Source organism: Pelodiscus sinensis, chromosome 23 (genome assembly GCF_052426305.1).
Source record: "Pelodiscus sinensis isolate ZL-2025 chromosome 23, ASM5242630v1, whole genome shotgun sequence".
Taxonomy (NCBI): Eukaryota; Metazoa; Chordata; order Testudines; family Trionychidae; genus Pelodiscus; species Pelodiscus sinensis.
The window spans coordinates 1,615,637-1,633,927 of record NC_143074.1 but is presented as its reverse complement, the minus strand read 5'-3'; the positions used below and the strand labels follow the sequence as shown (position 1 = coordinate 1,633,927).

Here is an 18,291-nt window from a genome sequence, read left to right as displayed (position 1 = left end):
ATCATTCCTTACCCATCCTAGCTAATAGCCATTAATGGACTTAACCTCCATGAATTTATCTAGTTCTCTTTCAAACCCTGTTCTAGTCCTAGCCTTCACAACCTCTTTAGGCAAGGAGTTCCACAGATTGACTATGCGCTGTGTGAAAAATAATTTCCTTTTCTCTGTTTTAAACCTGCTGCCCATTCGTTTCATTTGGTGGCCCCTAGTTCTCATATTATGGGAACAAGTCAATAGCTTTTCCTTATTCACTTTCTCCGTACCAGCCCTTCTTCCCCGGCTGCCAGCCACTCGGTACCTGCAGATGCTGCCTCCGCCTCTGGGATCCTTCCCCTGGGCAGATCAAGCAAAGGTGGCTGGAGGATCCCCCGGCTCACGCCTGAGGGCTGGGCCCTGCATTGTTACATGGAGGGCGGGGGCAGAGGCCCCGGGCTGGGGGGGCGGTCCTTGTCTGGTTCCCTGGGGCGCACAAGGGGCACGACCTCGGCCAGCAGTGCCATAAGAACGGCCGTACTGGGTCAGACCAAAGGTCCATCTAGCCCAGTATCCTGTCTGCCGACAGTGGCCAGCACCAGGTGCCCCAGAGAAGATGGACCGAAGGCAATGATCAAGCGATTTGTCTCCTGCCAGCCTCTGACAAACAGAGGCCAGGGACACCATTTTATCCCCTGGCTAATAGCCTTTTATGGACCTAACCTCCATGAAATTATCTAGCTTCTCTTTAAACTCTGTTATAGTCCTAGCCTTCACAGCCTCCTCTGGCAAGGAGTTCCACAGGTTGACTACACGCTGTGTGAAGAAGAACTTTCTTTAATTAGTTTTAAACCTGCTACCCATTAATTTCATTTGGTGTCCTCTAGTTCTTCTATTATGGGATCTAATAAATAACTTTTCTTTATTCGCCCTCTCCACACCACTCATGATTTTATAGACCTCTATCATATCCCCCCTCAGTCTCCTCTTTTTTAAACTGAAAAGTCCCAGTCGCTTTACCCACTTTTCATAGGGGACGCGTTCCAACCCCCTAATCATTTTAGTTGCTCTTTTCTGAACCCTTTTCAAGGCCACAATATCTTTTTTGAGGTGAGGAGACCACATTTGTACACAGTATTCAAGATGTGGGCGTCCCATAGTTTTATACAAGGGCAGTAAGATATTCTGTGTCTTATTTTCTATCCCTTTCTTAATAATTCCTAGCATCCTATTTGCCTTTTTGACCGCCGCTGCACACTGCGTGGAAGTTTTCAGAGAACTGTCCACGATAACTCCAAGATCTCTTTCCTGATTTGTCATAGCCAAATTAGCCCCCATCATACTGTACGTATAGTTGGGGTTATTTTTCCTGATGTGCATTACTTTACACTTATCCACGTGAAATTTCATTTGCCATTTTGTTGCCCAATCACTCAGTTTGGTGAGATCTTCTTGGAGTCCCTCACAGTCTGCTTCTCTCTTGACTATCCTAAACAGTTTTGTATCATCTGCAAACTTTCCCACCTCCCTGCTTGCCCCTTTCTCCAGATCATTTATGAGCAAGTTGAACAGGACTGGCCCCAGGACTGGCCCTCGGGGGACCCCACTAGTGACCCCTCTGCATTCTGACAATTCTCCATTTATTCCCACCCTTTGTGTCCGGTCTCTTAACCAGTTCTCAGTCCCAGGACCCCCCCCCCCCTTATCCCGTGCCCGGCTGGGGAAGGGACCAGTCTGGCCACGTGGTGCCCACAGGCCGCCCACTGCCCGGGGAAGGTGGCGCAGGCGCGGGGCTGCAGGAGCCGGCTACGGGCGCGCGGGCCGGCCCTGCGGGAGTGGGGCGCGGGGGTGTCCCGCGCAGGGCGCTGCGATCCCGCCGGCGGCCGCATGGGGGCGCCTGGCTCGGGCGGGGCGGGGCCAGGCCCAGCTGGTGGCCGGGGGCGGGGCCAGGCCCAGGCGGCGCGGAGGCAGGAGAGCGCGCGGTTCTGCGCTGCCCAGGTGGGGGGGGGGTGTTCGCCGCCTTCCCCGGAGCGAGCCCCTGCGGGACCGAGCAGCGTGAGGCTGGGCCCCCCCAGCGAGCAGCCGCCGGCAGCAGAGCGAGCTGCGGAGTCAGGGCCCGGGGCGGGAGCCGCGTCTCCCCTGCGGCCCTTGGAGGCGGGCGCAGCCCCGGTCCGTAGCCCCGGTATCAGGAGCCTTCCTGGGCCACCCCCGCTTCCTCGCAGGTAGGTGCGTAAGAACGGGGAGCCGGGGCGGCCTGGGGCGATCGGGGGCGAGGCCCCGCTTGCTCGGGTGCATGCGACCAGCAGTGACTGTTCGCCGGAGCGTGGGTGAGCAGCAGAAGTTGTTCAGCAAAGGGGCTGCCGGGCAAGGGAGGCAGGGGGCTGGGAGCGAGTTGCATGAGCCGGGTGGGGTGCTGGGCTGGAAAAGCAGCACGTCTTCCTTGCAAGTACGGGTACCCTCCAGCGCTGCAAGGCCTGCGCCTGGGCTGGGCTGGGCTGGGCTGCCCTCCCGCCTGGCCTGGCTGTCCCTTTACCCTGGGGGGTTAGCACGCTGCGGAGGAGCTGCTGGTTCTGCACTTGTAGGGCCTTGCCCGAGTATCTGGGAACAGACTGTTCTCCCTGCAGGGACATGGCGCCCTGCGCTGTGCTGGGAGCTTAGTGGGCACAGGGGCTAACTCGCGTGTCCGCCCAGCAGTAAGGCGCTTGCTACATTCCAGCAGTTAACCCTATTCTTCCAGGGCACCGGCAGCTGCCTCGTGGCCCTGGGGAATTGGTTGCTGCTTGACTAAGGGGCTGTCTGGGCAGCTGGTATCTCTCCTGCAGATAAAGACATCTGTTCTTGTCATGACTGCCTGGGGCCCTCCTGTCTTCTCGCCCCAGTGTGCAGGGTGGTGACGTGTTTGCACTGTCACCAGACCCCTTCGCACAGCTGGCCCTAGGGCCAGATCTGGCGGGTCCCTCTGGAACAGATGTCTCATGCTGTTTTAGCTGGCCCACCCAGGCTAACTCTCCAATAGGAGCCCAAAGGTCATAACCTTGGGGTGACTTGAAAGAACAGGCCCATTCCTAGTCCTTATAGCGGGTTCAGTAGCAACAGCTCCCCCATGATGGTCTGAAAGGCGCTTCCAGGTGCCTTCAAACTGCTGTAGACAGCAAACGTTTAAGCAGAATACGCCGCCCGTTGGGGTACGTCCTCCAGCCTTGGCTGAAGCCAGCAGCACGGATGGGGGCTGTTGTAATGGCCACACTGGGGCAGATCTGAGGTCCCCTTGGCCGCCCTCACATGGTGGAACTACTGGCCTGCCTTCAGGAGGCACAGTGCACAGCAAATGTCTGGGGCTTGGATTCTCGGGTCCTTAGCTGGAGCCGTTCGCTGCTGGGACGCTCCAGCAAAGGAGAGAAACCTGCTCCTGTATTTGAATCCTAGAACTGGAAGGGACCAGCTCTTCGAATCCAGCCTCCTGCGCCCCTTCCACACACTGACCCCCTCGTTTGAGCCTCAGGGGCTCACAAAATCTACCAGCCTGGCCCTGCAGGGATCGCGAAGCTGGCATAGACTGCAGCTCTAAAACGCAGGTCTTAGCAGAGAGGGGCGAGTCGGGTCCTGCCAGGGCTGACGCCGAGCCTGGGGAGAGATCTGCGGGTCCCATTTCGAAGAAGGGCTCAGGGCTGCTCTGCTGGAATGGAGGCAACGCGGGATGCAGGGCCTGGTCTATGGCTGTGCTGGCTGGGCCAGACTTTTCTAACTCTTATTTCAGAAGCCAGATCTCTCCCCAGCAGAGTTTCAGCCCAGGCAATGAAAGCCTGGCGGGCCAGAGCGACCGCAGAGTCACTGGTCATCTTATCGGGAAGCTCTCAGAGACTCATGAGAGGTGGCGGGGGAAGAGATTTCAACGTCCGTGCCAGGCTTTCTGGTTCCACACCTGCCTCTCTCTGTTACTGGCTGGGCTCCTGCTCCTCCAACGGGCTCCGTGGCTCTGTCCTAGCGCTTGGCCCAGGGTTTGTTCTGCCCTGGGTGCTGGAGGCAGCGTGAGCTCTACAGCCAACAGGTCCCTGGGGCTGGCAGCAGGAGGCCCTTGTGCGCAGCTGCCCTGGGACTGTGCAGCTGGAGGGGCTCCACGTAGCAAATCCCAGGGAAGGGCCGGTTGTGTGAGTTGCAGGTGACTGACGCAGCACAAGCCCCAGGGAGCACAGCCTGCTGGGGGCTGCCTGGAGCACATGCAGCCTCCCCACTGCTGTTTCTGCGTGTGTGTTTCAGGCTCTCCTTTCCAGAGTTGCCAGGATGCAGGCCCAGGCTGTGCTCCACAGCGGCTACTTCCACCCTGTGCTGCGCGCCTGGCAGACCTCGGCCACGGTCTTCGATGCCTCGAACCTCATCTACCCCATCTTTGTCACGTGAGTGGGGGCTGGAGCGCTGGGCTGGGTCTGTGCTGCCGGCAGGCAAGGGGAGTGTGGATCTTGCAGGCAGTGTGCAGACAGGTGCACGGAGCAGCTCCTACGCCTGGGGCAGCGGCTCCCAGCTGCTGTGCAGCCCAGGGGCATGGGGGCTGGCGACCTGTCAGACAGGTGCTTTGCAGGAGTGGGCAGTGCTCTCCTAGCTGGGTGGGGAGGGAATGCCCTTTCCTGCCTCCCTGCCCTGAATTCCCTTTGTTGCAGGAATGGCCACAGGCGTGTCACGCTGTGGTCACCTCTGCACCTCAAGCAGCTGGCCACCTGGCGCCCCCCACCCCCACCCTCCGGGTCATATCACCCTCCCACATCTGCCGGGCTGCTGAGCTGAGGTGCTATCCTGAGTGGCGGGGCCGGGCTGTGTGCGCTTCCCAGCTGGGGCTGCCTCTGATGTGGCCTTCGGGAGGCTGGCAGGCTTGGAGCTGTACTCCTCCCCTGCCCCCGAGCATGTTTGAACGAGGCCATGAGCCCCGTGGAGTCTGGTCTCGTGGACGGTTCTTTGGGCTCTGGACTGCTTCGTTCAGAGCCACCCTGCGTGGCTCATGGGGTAGCCCTGGCCTCATTGCTCTGGGCGGCAGTGTTCTGTGCCTAGGGTGGCAGGAGCCCCTGCAGATGGTCCTGTGTAGCTAGCATGGCAGGCAGGGCCCAGACAGGCCACCCTGGTCTCTGCCCACTGCGCTGAGGCTCAGGGTGGCACGTGGAGGAAGCTTGGTCTCCCCCCTAGAGCAGCAGGACACCTGAGGAGCTCCCCAGGTAACCTGCCTGGGCCCCGCCACTGCATGTGGCTTGTTCCGCTCTCTGCTGGGCTCTGCAGCGCCCAGGTCTCAGAGGCTTTGGCTCACTGCAGAGCCCTGGCCTTGGGCTCCTGAGCGGCAGGGAGGTGGATGCCTGCTCCTGCTGCTCTGTGTCTCCTGGGACCATGGGAGGAGGAGGCTGCCTGGCAGTGGGCCCCCCACGCTGTGTCACGGGGCACTGAGCAGAGGGACAGGGAACGGCCGTGCCCGATGTCTGGCGGGGCTAGCGGGCTGCAAGCGCAGCCGTGTGGCCGGGCCAGGGGCTCTGTGTGGAGCAGACTTTCCCTGTTTGACTCGCAGGGACATGCCCGATGCGGTGGAGCCGATTGACAGCCTCCCTGGACAGGCCAGGTAGGAGCGAGCGGAGGCGGCCGTGCTCTCTGCCGTGTGCCTCATCTCGAGGGGCAGGCGCTCCCCCTCCAGGCACCTGGCCATTGTGTCCTTCGTCTTGTTCTAGCCCAGGACGCGCGGCCCCTCTGCCTGCGTGGGGGGGACGGCCCGGCGCCCGGCAGCAGGAGGGATGCTGGGAGCTGCACTGGGACGTAGGGGAGGGCGAACGGAGACTGCGCCTCCAACGGCGCGCTCCCGCTGAGGCATTGGGGGCAGCTGCCAGCAATTCCCAGAATGCACCAGTGAATTCCAGGAGCAGCAAGTGTCCCGTTCTAGGGCTGCTCTTCCAGATCCCCGGGCTGTCGGCTGCCGCTATTGTTGGCAGCGCTCTGGTCTGGCTCCCTGGCCCCTGGGGAGGGCGATGTGCCTGAGACGCGGGAAGAGGGGGCAGGGTTCTGGAATAAAATCCATGGGCCGAGGGGCCCGGCCAGGAGCTGGGTCTGAATAAGGGCAGGGCCTTGCCAGCAGTGAGGCTGCTCTGCCTGCCGTGGGGCTCAGGGAATTGTCAGGGCAGAGGGTGAGCCTCTGTGTCCCCCCTCCATGGAGCGGTGGCTCCCGCAGGCCCCTCCGTTTGTTTCCTGGCCCCGCCCAGCCGTGCGGAGCTGAGCCGCAAGCAGCAGCAGGGCCTTGTGACGCGCTGGGATAACGGTGTCCCAGGGCAGAGCCTGCCGAGGGCCCGGGCTGGTCCCCGGCAGATAGAACCCCACCCAGCCTTGCCCATGGCCCCTGGAGACCCCAGATAAGGCTCTAGGAGGCTCCTCCCCCGCTGCTCCTAGGATCTCAGCTCCCTGCAAAGCTCTTCACTGAGGGACTGAAACCTGCCCTGCCTGCTCTTCTAGGTACGGAGTCAGCAAGCTGGAGGGGATGCTCCGCCCCCTGGTGGCCGAGGGGCTGAAGTGCGTGCTCATCTTCGGGGTCCCCACTGCACTCCCCAAGGTTGGTGGGGCAAAGGGCCATGGGGCGTCTGATGCAGAGGCACAGCTAGAGCTGAGGGGCTGGGGGCCGACCAGCTGGGAGGTTGCTGGTCACTGGCCGTGTCCTTCAGCTGCATTTTCACTTGCTCTGAGCCCTTGGGCCTGGCTGGTCAGGCCAGGCAGAGGGCAGCCCGTGGCCAGGGGACAGCGCTGGGGCTGTGGCGCGCTCCGTCCTTCGCCAGTGCTGCCCCGGTTGCTGGCCGCGCTGCAGGTGACTTGCTGCTTGCCTCGGTCACGCTGACCCGGCGTGGCACCAGGAGGTGCCCCGTCCCGTGGGAGGGCGGGGGACGGCTCCGTTGGGAGCCTGCTCCCTGTCAGTCACTGCTGGCCCTGACGGGGCTGGGGATGTGCTGTCCTTGGCGTGGGCTAGCCCTTCCCAGGCTCTGGGATGTGGGGCCCCCCGGCTACGCCTGGGCTGTGCCAAGTGGCCTCGTGACTGTCCGTTGGTGCTGAGCTAGGGGCCTCTCCAGCCACGCTGTGGCTTTACAAGGGAGCGGCTCTCCCCCTGCAGGATGAAAGGGGCTCGGCTGCCGACTCCGAGGACACCCCGGCCATCCAGGCCATAAAGAAGATCCGCTCCTCCTTCCCAGAGCTGCTGATTGCCTGTGACGTCTGCCTGTGTCCCTACACCTCTCACGGGCACTGCGGTGAGCACCACGCGGCAGCTGCGCACCACGCGGCAGCCGCGCACCCGCTCCTCTGTGTCCGGCGATGGCCACGCGGGCTGCTGGTCGGGGAGGCTTCGCTGGCGTGCGCTCAGCTAGCGGGCTCGTGGCTGGGGATGCGCCCGGCCGGCCCTCCGCCCGTGACTCATGCAACGTGCCGGGGCAGTGAGCATGGAGACCAGCCTGCATGTGGCCCGGGGGGGGCGGGGGTAGAGTTAAGCAAAGGCAGCAGTGACAGAGCAGTGCACAGCCGGCTGCTCCCTGCGCCTCACGTGCCTGCTCTGGGTGAGAGTTCTGCCAGGACCCGTCCTCCCCTGCCCAGCCGGTGCAGCTCCCCCTCCTTTCTCCTGGCTCTGCTCCCGCAGTGGCTGGCACACGCTGCGCCGCCAACCAGCCAGGCCTTGGGCTTGTAGCTGGCTTCCCTGCCCCTCACCCGCCCGCCCGCCGGATTTCAGGCGTCCCCGGGAACCTGCTCCCCGGCAGAGCTCGGGGTGCCGTGCTGGCTGCCTGCGGAGAGGGGCTCTGTGCTGCCCGTCTAACCTGGACTTGCCTCGCAGGGATCCTGCGGAAGGACGGCACCATCCAGAACGAGGCCAGCTGCCAGCGGCTGGCAGAAGTGTCGCTAGCCTATGCCAAAGCAGGTGAGGGGGGCGTCTCGCTGGCTGCCCGGCTTTGCCCTGCGTGGAGGCGCCACGGGGAATGCATCTTTGCAGTGCTGCGGGGGGCTGGCAGCCCGTCCCATCTCCCTGGCTCTGCCTGCAGCTCGGGGGGCAGTAGCTCTCCTCCAGCAGGGTCTGGCCTGCTGTCCCCAGCCTGGCTGAGCAGCGGCTCAGTGGCTCTCCCGGCTGCTGGGCTGCCGGTATTGAGGGTCTCCAGGCAGGGTCTGCTCCGTGCAGTCCCTCAGCACCTGTGCACTCTCCTGCAGGATGCCACATTGTGGCCCCCTCGGACATGATGGACGGCCGCGTGGCAGCCATGAAAGAGGCTCTGATCTCCCATGGCATGGGCAACAAGGTGGGTCGGGATGGGCTGTGTCCGGAGTGTGTGGTGGAGGGGAGCCGGCGTGGAACAGGGCCAGCGGGGAAGCCTGTTCCCCACTTTCCACAGTGGCAGGCCGGGGGGGGGGGGTTCGTGGTAGCTTCCGTGGGACCATGGTGCGGTGAGAGGGTTCCAGGCCCAGCAGGGGTGGGCGGGCAGGGCATGCCCGTGGCTGGGGTGGAGTGGTGATGCCAAGGTGCCTGACCTGTGTAATACAAGCCGACTGCAGCAGAGAATTTCTCCCCCACTTCCACGCTGGGCCAGGGTGCGACTGTGACCTCCTGCCATCTCCCTGCAGGTCTCCGTGATGAGCTACAGTGCCAAGTTTGCTTCCTGTTTCTATGGCCCTTTCAGGTGAGTGTCTTCCGGGGGCAGGGGAGTTGTGTGTTGTCCAGGCTCCGTGTCTGACAAAGGGTTCATACTTGGCCTGCAGAGCTGAGCAATTCAAAAGTGGGCTCTAGGCCTCAGTTTCCCCATCTGTGAAGTGGGGACAGTATCTCCTCCTGGGGAGGGCTGGGAGGGGCAGGCTCCCACACAAGGAGTTTCATCTCTGTTCTCCTGTGGCTCTGTGGGTGGGATTTTCACCCGCGGTGTCGCCCAGTCCTCAGACAGCACCGCCGCAGCAGGCGGTTTAGCAGTCAGCGGGAGCACAGCACAGGCACCCCTAGGTGGGCAGAGGGAAGGGAGGTTAAAGCACAGACCAGCTGGGGAGCCCAGAGCCCTGCTGCGTTGACCCCCACTGCTCGAGCTCTGTCTGTCGTCAGCAGCCTCCTTGCTCCGTTCCCAGGCGAGAGCCCTGAGCCCTTCCAGCAGCCAGCTCCAAGCCCCCCACCTCTCCCCTCCCAGTCCTTGGCCTCCAGCAGCGGAGAGCTGCTCAGCTCCCTGCTGAGAGGTGGGGAAATCCACACACAAGCACCATACGAATACTACAAAATTCCCGGGCTGCCAGGCCTCTGGAGGCTGCTGTGGCGCCCCGGGGTGGCTAAGCGAGCGGCCGCTCCTGGCGTAAGCGAAGGATGGGATATCTCCTTCCTGCAGCCCTTTGCAGGGTGCCTGGGCTCTGCTGGGAGGGGGCACGGGGTCCTGGGACTTCTCTGAAGCCAGACGGCTGTTTGACTGCCCTGCGTCTCCCTTGTGCTTCCCAGAGATGCTGCGCTGTCCAAACCTGCGTTCGGAGACCGACGATGTTACCAGCTTCCCCCGGGCGCCCGGGGCCTGGCCCTGCGAGCTGTGGTGAGTCGGCAGCCGTGGGGCTGACTCGCCGGTTGCCCCTGCCCCTAGTCCGTGGGCTGTTCTCACAGGCGCCTGCCCTGTTCTCTCCTTGCAGGACCGGGACGTGCAGGAGGGAGCAGACATGCTGATGGTGAAGCCGGGGATGCCCTACCTTGACCTCGTGAGAGACGTCAAGGCCAAAGTGAGCCCTGGTCGGCGGGGACGGTCTGTGGGGAGTGGGCAGAGAACAGGCAAGGCCCTGAGCCAGGAGCGCGACAGTGTGGAAAAGATGCGTCAGTCCCAGCCCCCAGAGCGCCGTCCGGCTGACTCAGGCTGCACCCATCAGCGCGGTGCCTTGGGGGAGGTGGAGCGTCTCGCTGTGGCTGGGACAATGGGGCCTGATGAGACCCCTGTGAGTGTTACCATGCAGGAGCCTTGCTGCTTGGAACCTGGGCCCTGACTCCCCCAGCCCCTGGGGCTGACGAGAAGCCAACGCTGACGTGTGGCCCCTGCCGTCCCCCCGCAGGTCCTGGCCTTGTGGGTGGGCATGCTGCAGACACGGCGCGCTCAACCCCCCCGCGGCCAGAGCAAGCTGCGGAGAGCCCTGCTTTGCGCCCGCACGGCCGGGGCCAGGCAGCTCCAGGGTCAGGGGTGTCTTGCTGACCTTCCTGCTGCTCTCTTCAGCATCCCACCCACCCGCTGGCGGTTTACCACGTCTCGGGGGAGTTTGCCATGCTGTGGCACGGAGCACAGGCAGGGGCCTTCAACCTAAAGGCTGCCGTCATGGAGGTGATGACGGGGTTCAGGCGAGCAGGTGAGTGAGGTGGGGCAGGGGCAGCAGAATGACTAGCAAGTCCCAAGCTCTTCCCCTTGGCCCCCCTGCAGTGTGGTGGCAGCCACCCAGGACTCCCGGACCCGCGGCCATTCCTGTGCTGCCGGCTGTGCCCGTAACCAGCCCAGGCCCGGTGGCACTGCAGACACCGGGAGCCTTGACACAAGCCTGTTTCTAAAGCACAGTAACGCTGTCCCTCAGGGCCTGTGCTTTTCCAGCCAGCTCAGCAGCAGAGTCTCTGGCTCTTCGGAAGCTTGAAGTGCAGTTCCAGGACCTGAGAGCCTGGGCTCTGGGTTCCCAGCACTTCCTGGCTGACCTGGCGAGCTGCTGCTCTTCCTGGCTTCTCCCTGAGCTGAGGGGTCTCCCTTCCCAGGCTGCAGTGAGGGATGAAGCGCACAGTAAAAGGGCTTGTACAAGAATCTATTCACTGGGGCTTATTTCTGAATGTGTCTTCCCGGGAAAACAGCCCGGGCTGGCTCCTGTTTTACAGCCCAGGCTCCAGCTCCAGTGCCGCCGGGCCTGTGCGATCCCCGGTCCTCCCAGCTGCATTCCTGTGGCCTGGTCACAAGACCAGGCTCTCCCCTTGGAGCCGGCTCCCCCGGCTGCTGGTGCTTGTTAGGGAATATGCTGGAGCAGTTTCTAACTCGCTCAGAGTGGGGCAAGTTCTCAGCCGGAATGATGGTCCCTGGGTGTACACCGAGAACTGTAGGCTGCCCGCAGTGCCGTGGGAGTCCTGCCGCACGGGAGTCGCTGTTCCAGGCTGCCTGCAGGGGCCGGCAGATATCCCTGCTCTGGTCACTCCCAGGGCATGTGCGCAAGGATCTCTCAGCAGCCGAGAGGGAGAGGGAGAGAGCGCACGCTGCTGAGCTTCTGGAAGTCCCGTGGGCCACACCAACCGTACTGTGGTCCGACCTGGCCTGCAGGCTGGGAACACTGACGGGCTCCTGTGTCTAGCAGCTCCTCACGCTTCCCTTGCTGCTGCATTTCAGGAGCTGACATCATCATCACCTACTACGTGCCCCAGCTCCTGAAGTGGCTGAAGGAGGAACAGGCATGAAGGAAACCTGTGGGAACGCGCAAGGACTCAAATGCAAAATGAGGATTTTTATGGGGCCTTAGAGGAACAGGGCTGAATCCAGCCCCAGTGTAGGCAGGTCCAGCACCGCTGCCTGCAGAGGTGCTGCACCTGCCCCCTAGAGCCGGCTTGAGCCCGAAGAAGACACAGAAAAGCTGCTTTTAGAAAGTGTTTTTAGAATTGGACTTAATGCTGAGAGCCTCCCCTAGCAGCAAAACACTGTAGGACCAACCCTGATCTCTCCAGCAACCTGCCTTGGAGAGGCGCCTTCTCACTGCCATGGTTTATTTTAATGTCGCTGTGTAATAGCGGTGGGTGGGTTTTGAGATCATTTGTAAAGGGAGCCCCCCTTCCCAGCCACTCCGGCACCCCGATGTCTGTCTGTCTAGCCTGGTGTTGGTGACGCCTGCCCATGGGTCACAGGAGGGCCGGCTCATGGGGGTGTCCCAAGCGGTCACCGCGCTGGTCTCCTTGCCAGCACTAATGAAAAGCTACAGCCCACAGCAGAGCTTTGCTCTCTCCTCTGGCTTTCCGCACGCAAATGTAGCAGCAGCAGCGGGTGGCCGGAGGCAGGCAGGACGTCCCTCGCTGCGCGGACAAATACTTCCCCTTGTCGACACCTGGCTGGCTCACACTGTAATGTGGGGGCGCTGCCCTCCACGAGCTTTTGTGCCTTAAATCTTGTTAGTGTCATTGGTTCTGAATGTGGCCCCACTGTCTCCAGATCAGTGATTCTCAACCCCTTCATCAACGTGGGCCGCCTGTCTGCCCAACTGTGTTAACTGGGCTACGGGGGGAGAACCACACCACCCGCCAACCCCCTCCCACCCTTCTGTCCAGTAGCCATAACCCAGAGCCCCCTCCGCTGAGCCACAGGGATCCCCGCCCCTGTTGTGTGGGGCTAGGCACCTGCCCCCTGCCATGGAGGGCCTTCTGGCAACCCTGACCCCAGATTGGGCCTGCTGCCCCAGGGCCCAGTGACTCAAATGGGCCCTTTAAATCCCACCAGAGTCCCTTGCTGTGTGCTTCTGGCAGTACTTAGGGCTGCCTGGGGTCGGCTAGCCCTCCCTGCCCCTTTCCAGGGCACAGCTGGCCCTCCCCTGCCTGGCACAGCTGGCCCTCCCCTGCCTGGCACAGCTGGCCCAGCAACTCTGTTTGCCCCAATGCCGGTGCACAGAGCCTGGACCCCGCTGCTGTTTAGCACACAGCTGTGCCCCACCTGGGTCCTGACTGGGCCACGACCCACTGCTCTAGGGCGACAGGACATGGGCTAGGCAGTGACCTGGAGTGCTTCCATAGGATCGCGTCCTGCTTGCTAATGGGCCAGTGCACGTTCTAACACGCCTGGGGCGAGCACCCAGCAACCCAGCTGCGTGCACTCGCACTGGCTCTGTCAGCTCGCGGTTCCTTTCCCGTTCTCTAAAAACCACGAGCACTGAAACGTTTCCCGTGTTCAGAGTTCCAAAGAAACAAATGTTTTAACCCCACTGCTTGTTCCTGGGCCGTGTTTCAAACAGCATCACAGTCAGCAGAACCAGGCAGCGAAAGCTGCCGTACTAGCTCTGGTATCCAGCGAACACTTTAAAACGACTTCACCCTAACAGGCTAACGTGGTGTTAGTAACGGAGCGGGGTCCTGTCATGTGAAATGTGGTTCTTAAAGTTGGTGGTACTATTAAATGATGTCCAGATGCTTGAGATCACTTGCTGGAGCTACTTTTCCTTGCTAGTATTAGCTGCAGTATCTGATACTCTGTTGAGATCTGGAGCGTGAGGAACGGATTTAGTTTTACTCTGCATTGCCCTAATTTTGAGGGTGAGGAAGAGCTGAACTTTACCTTGAATCATTGGTAGAAGGAGCTGTGCTGTGACCTTCCCTGGAGGTACAACCACACCAACTGCATTTCCGGTCCTTTCACTCTTGACACACACCTGTCAGCCCTCATCCTCCTAGCTTGGCAGTTCTCCAACGAAAAGGCAGGCCTGATCTCTGCTAAGCTTACAGACTTCAAAGACACCAGGGCTGTGTCTACACTCGGAGGCTTCTTGTGCAAGAATCCGCAGAGCGTCTACACTGCCCACCCGCTCTTGCGCAAGGAAATTTACAGTACGGCATGGAAAGAGAGGACTTTTTACACAAGAGCTCTGCTCTTTTCTAACAGGTGTAAGCCCTCTTGCACAAGAGGGCAGTGTGGACACTTGGCAGGGATTTCTTGTGCAAGAAAGCCCTATGGCTAAAATGGCCGTCGGAGCTTTCTTGCACAAGAGAGCGCCCACACTGCCGTGGGAGCTCTTGTGCAAAAGCACAGTGTGCACATGGCAGTGTGGACGTTCTTGCGCAAGAAGCCACGAGTGTAGACATAGCCCAGGCGTGGGTGGCGGATTTGGAGTAGTTTGTCTTAGGAACCCTGCTTCCCCGGGATGGTTGCAGCACTGAGCTACTAGCGGACAGGGCGGATGCTATCCATAGTGCTAGGAAGGAGGCCAAAGGCCGATAGCAGAGCAGTGATGCATATTCAAGGCAGGCTTAAAGTTCAAAGAAAGGGAGGCGCCACCCCTGTTCCAGAGGTTGCCCCAGTGTTGGTCTAGGGGGGAGCCTACAATACATCAGTGGTCATACAGCTTGGGGGGAGGGGGAGGGGGGAGGGCTCTACCTCATGGGGGGAGGCGCGTACCCCATGGTTTGCAGCTGTTGGAAATGGTCACAGGCCTGAATTGGAGGGGTCTGTTCTGTTGAACAGACAGGGGCAGGAGCGTGCGCAGTGTAAGCCTGGGGGGCACTGCTGCTACCCTGCAGTGCGGGGGGGCGCTGGCCCGGCCCGGGGGGGGGGGGGACAGAAAGTGACGGTGCATTCGTGACGGAGGCTGCGGCTGCGCTATTGCCTCTGCGGGAGGGGCCGCTTGCAGGCAGCAGATCGCGGGGGGTGAGCCCGGGGCTGGGGCGGTGCCTGTCGGGGGGGGCTGCACCCCACAGCTCGTGCGGGCTCTCCCCACGGCAGGAGGGTGGGGGGGGTCGGAGGGGTTTGGGTTGTGCCCGGCTGAGGGGGCGGGGCCCCACGAGCTCTGCGCCGGGCGGGGCTGTGGCCTCGGTTGCGCGTTACACGCAGGCGGCTCCGTGCGCGCTCCCGCGGCCGCTGTCGGTTCCCTGCGCGCTCCCGCGGCCGCCCCGCGCCTCGCCAGGGGCCCCGCCTGCCCGAGGGCCGGCGCAGGAGGTGCGTGGGGGGAGGGGAGAGGCGCGGGAGGGGCTGGAGGAGCGGGAGCAGGGGGAAGAGGCGCGGGAGGGGCTGGAGGGGGGGGGGAGGGGCTGTTCACTCCTCACCCAGAGCTAAGACCCCAAATGCAGTTAAGGGGCAGCAGGTTTAAAGCCACACAAGGAAATATTTTTGTGTCTCCGTCAACCTGTGGAACTCCTTGCTTGAGGATGTTGTAAAGGGGCAGGAAACTGGGCTAGATGGACTTTTGTTCTGAGCCGGTTTGGCTGCTGTTAGGACACAGCCATAGGGTCAGGAACTGGGGGTACCGGGACGCTGTTGCACCTTCAGATCTGAAGTTGTTTCCATTCTATACAGGATTTACAGTTTGGTTCTATAGCTCTGAATCCCCACAGTACAAACCATCCCAGAACCTGTGGGCACTGCCCTTGGGCACTAGCGGGGACAATGGCCCCCTCTGCCTCCCCCCTCTCTGCACTACTGCTTACTTCTTACAGCAGAAGGAAATAGACTCTTCTGCCAGGTGTGTGTCACTCTGCCCTTAAATTGTAGGCAGATGTCAGTGCAGAGCCTGACTGCAAATCTCTCTCTGCAGCTGCTGTGTGGCTGTGCATTTGGTCTGAGGCTGAGAGAATTCCTAGCTACAAACTTTGAGTTCAGTTTCCTGCTAAACTGGTCTGGCTATTTCTCCCAGAGTATATTTAGCTGTTGAATAATCCTGCCACCTCACTACAGACTAATTGCACCAAAGTTCATGTTGCTATGGAGAAACCCATTGTTTCCTTACACTGCTCTATTATACTGCAGATTTACAGACTTTGCTCTCAGGGTAAATCTGTGCCGTGGTGTACGTGCAGAATTCACATCCCCCGCAGATTTCTGGGCTTCCCACAGAAAAATATCATGCCTCCCTCTTTGCCAGCATGAGCACCTGGATTTAGGTGGGTGGAGACGTAAATTGCTAGGGGGCTGGACATGCAGGAGGGAGGGTTGCTGTCCCTCTTGCTTGCTATTGCAGCCCACCCGTTGTGGAGGGGCAGGCCTTCAAGGTGTGTCTGAGGAGGTAGGCATGGGGCTCTGTCCCCTCAGCAGAGGAGAACGAAGCAGCCTCCTGTGTAATGAATTGTTCCTATTGTCGTGAATGAATTCCCCCAGGAATATACGACAGATGTAACCGTTTCAAGGACAGTAGGTCTTACAAGTGCTTATGGTGCTTACGTGATTAAAACTAGTCTACATTTTTGGACTGATAGATCACTATGTGCTTAGGAACTTGGTAGTTCTGCCCTTCCTGGGGATGGTCAGTAGCCAGTAGGAATTGTGAGTTTGAATTCCCAGCCCTCTGCAGTTGCTTGTGATGTAACACTGGGCATGTGGCTGCATAGACTTGTTCACTAAAAGCTAGAAGTAAAGGGTCGATACTTTACTATGTGACCTGGGTTTGGGGATTTTCCCCAATGCTTCTCAATCCCATTCTCTACCCACTGTATTGCAGCTTAAATAAATTACAAAAATAATTGAAACTAGCATGATTACATGCAGATTGTTGCAGAATTTTAAAATATCTTGCACAGGATTGTTAATTTTTTGGTGAAGGAGTTTTTTTTTTTTTTACACAGAATTCCCCCAGGAGTAAAACTGAATTGTAACCTATTTAAGAGGAGGAGAATTCTAATTCATTACAGAAGGCTGGCAGTCTTAAATAGGTTCTCTTGCTCCCCATTTATTTCTTTTTCATTAACTTCCCTACCCAGGGTCTGTCAATATGGAGCTGCCTTGTCATTTTATGTTAAGAAATACTAGTTGAAGTCCAATGCAAATGGTACAAGATCAGCTGCCTGAGTCTCTCCTGCAAACAGCGGTGCAAAGTCCTGCTTTCTCGCTTCCACGGGGGCTTCTCTGACCCCTGCGATCTAACCTGGCAACGTAATGAAGTCAGTCGTTTTAGAAGTGAGGCCCAGGGCTTGACAGGTTTTGAGTGACTAGAGTACGGATGCCGGCGGCAAGAGCCTCTCCATATCTGCAGCAATGAGGACACGCTCTCGTGCTCTGCCATCGTGCTGCTACTGACACCTGAGGGAGGCACCTCAGTGGCTTAGAGGGGAGTTCAGTCTCTATGGGGCCAGGCCTCTGAGCAGAGGGCCAGTCAGTGCTAATGGCGGGTTTGCGCCAGGGGTACACATCTGACAGGAGGTGGCCTGAGACCAGCAGTTCATTTCAAACAAGCTACGGAACTGCCATCCGATAGAAACCATTTTCCTTCACTGCAGGCCAGGAGGAATTTGAACCCATGAGCCATGGCTGCTGTGAGGCAAAGCTCCAGTGCCACTAACAATCGCTGGGGCCACTCTCTGCCACACCCTAAGTGTCTGTCGGCACTGGGCACCTACGAGAGGGCAGGTCTACCGCGTGGCTGATCCTTATCCTTGTATTTGGCATCGTAGGTCCTTGCTCCTCAGCCTCTACGAAACAATGCTCCGGCTCCGGCTCCTGACGTGGGACGTGAAGGACACGCTGCTCCGGCTCCGGCACCCAATAGGGGAGAATTACTCTGCTCTGGCCCAGGTTCACGGAGTCCAGGTGCGGCCGGAGGCTCTCACTAAGTCTTTCCATCAGGCTTACAAAGCCCAGAGCAAGCACTTCCCCAACTATGGCCTGAGCAAGGGGCTCAGCTCCAAGCAGTGGTGGGCAGACGTGGTCAAACAGACCTTCAGACTCGCTGGCGTCCATGAGGACAGGCTCCTCACCTCCATTGCGGAAAGTCTCTATCGGGAGTACTGCAGTGCCCAGACCTGGGAGCTGCTACCAGGTGCCAGGGAGACTCTGGGGCAGTGCCGCCAGCTGGGCATCCGCATGGCCGTAATCTCCAACTTCGACATGCGGCTGGAGAAGATTCTGTCTCACTGCAACCTCAGGCATCATTTTGACTTTGTCTTGACCTCGGAGGAGGCTGGCTTCGCCAAGCCAGACCTGCGGATTTTTCAGAGGGCTCTACACATTTCTGGGGTCGCCCCCCAGCAGGCGGCTCATGTGGGGGACAGTTATGTGAAGGACTATAGGGCAGCCCGAGATGCGGGCATGCACAGCTTCCTGCTCACAGCGGCGGGGTGTGCAAACAGGTGGGAGCGAGAGGTACCAAAGGAGCATGTGCTGCCTTCGCTTACCCACCTGCTGTCTGTTATCGGGAAGGGTTAATGGCGAATTCCCTCGCCTCCCCACAGGGACGACGACGTGGATTCCAGGCATTACAAAGAGGGATGGGTTGTGCTGCAGGGGGAGGAAAGGGGATTTGGTTCTCCACCTGGTGAATCAGGTTCTAAAGAATCTGCTATAGAGAGGGGGCAAAGGAAAGCCCTCTGACCCCAGGGAGACGTACGTGCTGGCATCACCCACAACAGAACATTTGTGATCCAATGCAATAAACCACTACAGCTCCTTGGCACTTCTCTGCCCCTTTCCTCCAGAGCTCTCAGCACCGACCGGAGGGGGCTCAGTGCTGTTGTCATTTCGCGGGGGGGGGGGGCTACAGGAATGACGGCAAAGGTCACCCAGCATGTCGGCACAAGGACCAGAGTGTCAAGCGAGTGTCCTGTCCCTGGCAGCTCTGAGCCCAGCCGTGAACCCTCCGCGAGGAAGGGAAGTGCCTTTCTTGCATGCTTCAATGAGCAAAGCCGCCCTC

The 18,291-nt window shown here is 60.1% G+C and overlaps 2 protein-coding genes across 8 annotated transcripts; both read left to right on the top strand.

The window, feature by feature from the left end:
- Positions 1-1,901: 1,901 nt before the first annotated feature.
- Positions 1,902-13,098, top strand: ALAD (aminolevulinate dehydratase). Of its 4 annotated transcripts, none has more exons than XM_075905129.2 (12): positions 1,904-2,199; positions 4,231-4,367; positions 5,516-5,566; positions 6,445-6,541; positions 7,091-7,226; positions 7,802-7,885; positions 8,170-8,258; positions 8,581-8,636; positions 9,428-9,515; positions 9,610-9,696; positions 10,179-10,308; positions 11,316-13,098. In XM_075905129.2, exons 2-12 carry the CDS (start codon positions 4,255-4,257, stop codon positions 11,381-11,383), a joined length of 999 nt encoding a protein of 332 aa, XP_075761244.2. In that variant the 5' UTR covers positions 1,904-2,199; positions 4,231-4,254; the 3' UTR covers positions 11,384-13,098. The 4 variants fall into 4 exon arrangements, with proteins under 4 accessions (XP_075761246.2, XP_075761244.2, XP_075761245.1 ...); XM_075905128.2 differs by having other exon boundaries at positions 1,906-2,195; XM_075905131.2 differs by lacking the exon at positions 10,179-10,308 and having other exon boundaries at positions 1,902-2,195.
- A 950-nt stretch (positions 13,099-14,048) lies between these two features.
- Positions 14,049-18,054, top strand: HDHD3 (haloacid dehalogenase like hydrolase domain containing 3). Of its 4 annotated transcripts, none has more exons than XM_075905135.2 (2): positions 14,049-14,324; positions 17,057-18,054. In XM_075905135.2, the coding sequence occupies exon 2, from the start codon at positions 17,085-17,087 to the stop codon at positions 17,805-17,807; it is 723 nt and encodes a 240-aa protein (XP_075761250.1). In that variant the 5' UTR covers positions 14,049-14,324; positions 17,057-17,084; the 3' UTR covers positions 17,808-18,054. The 4 variants fall into 4 exon arrangements, with proteins under 4 accessions (XP_075761250.1, XP_075761252.1, XP_075761249.1 ...); XM_075905137.2 differs by lacking the exon at positions 14,049-14,324 and adding an exon at positions 14,438-14,612; XM_075905134.2 differs by lacking the exon at positions 14,049-14,324 and adding an exon at positions 14,438-14,612 and having other exon boundaries at positions 16,367-18,054.
- The last annotated feature ends 237 nt before the right edge of the window (positions 18,055-18,291 follow it).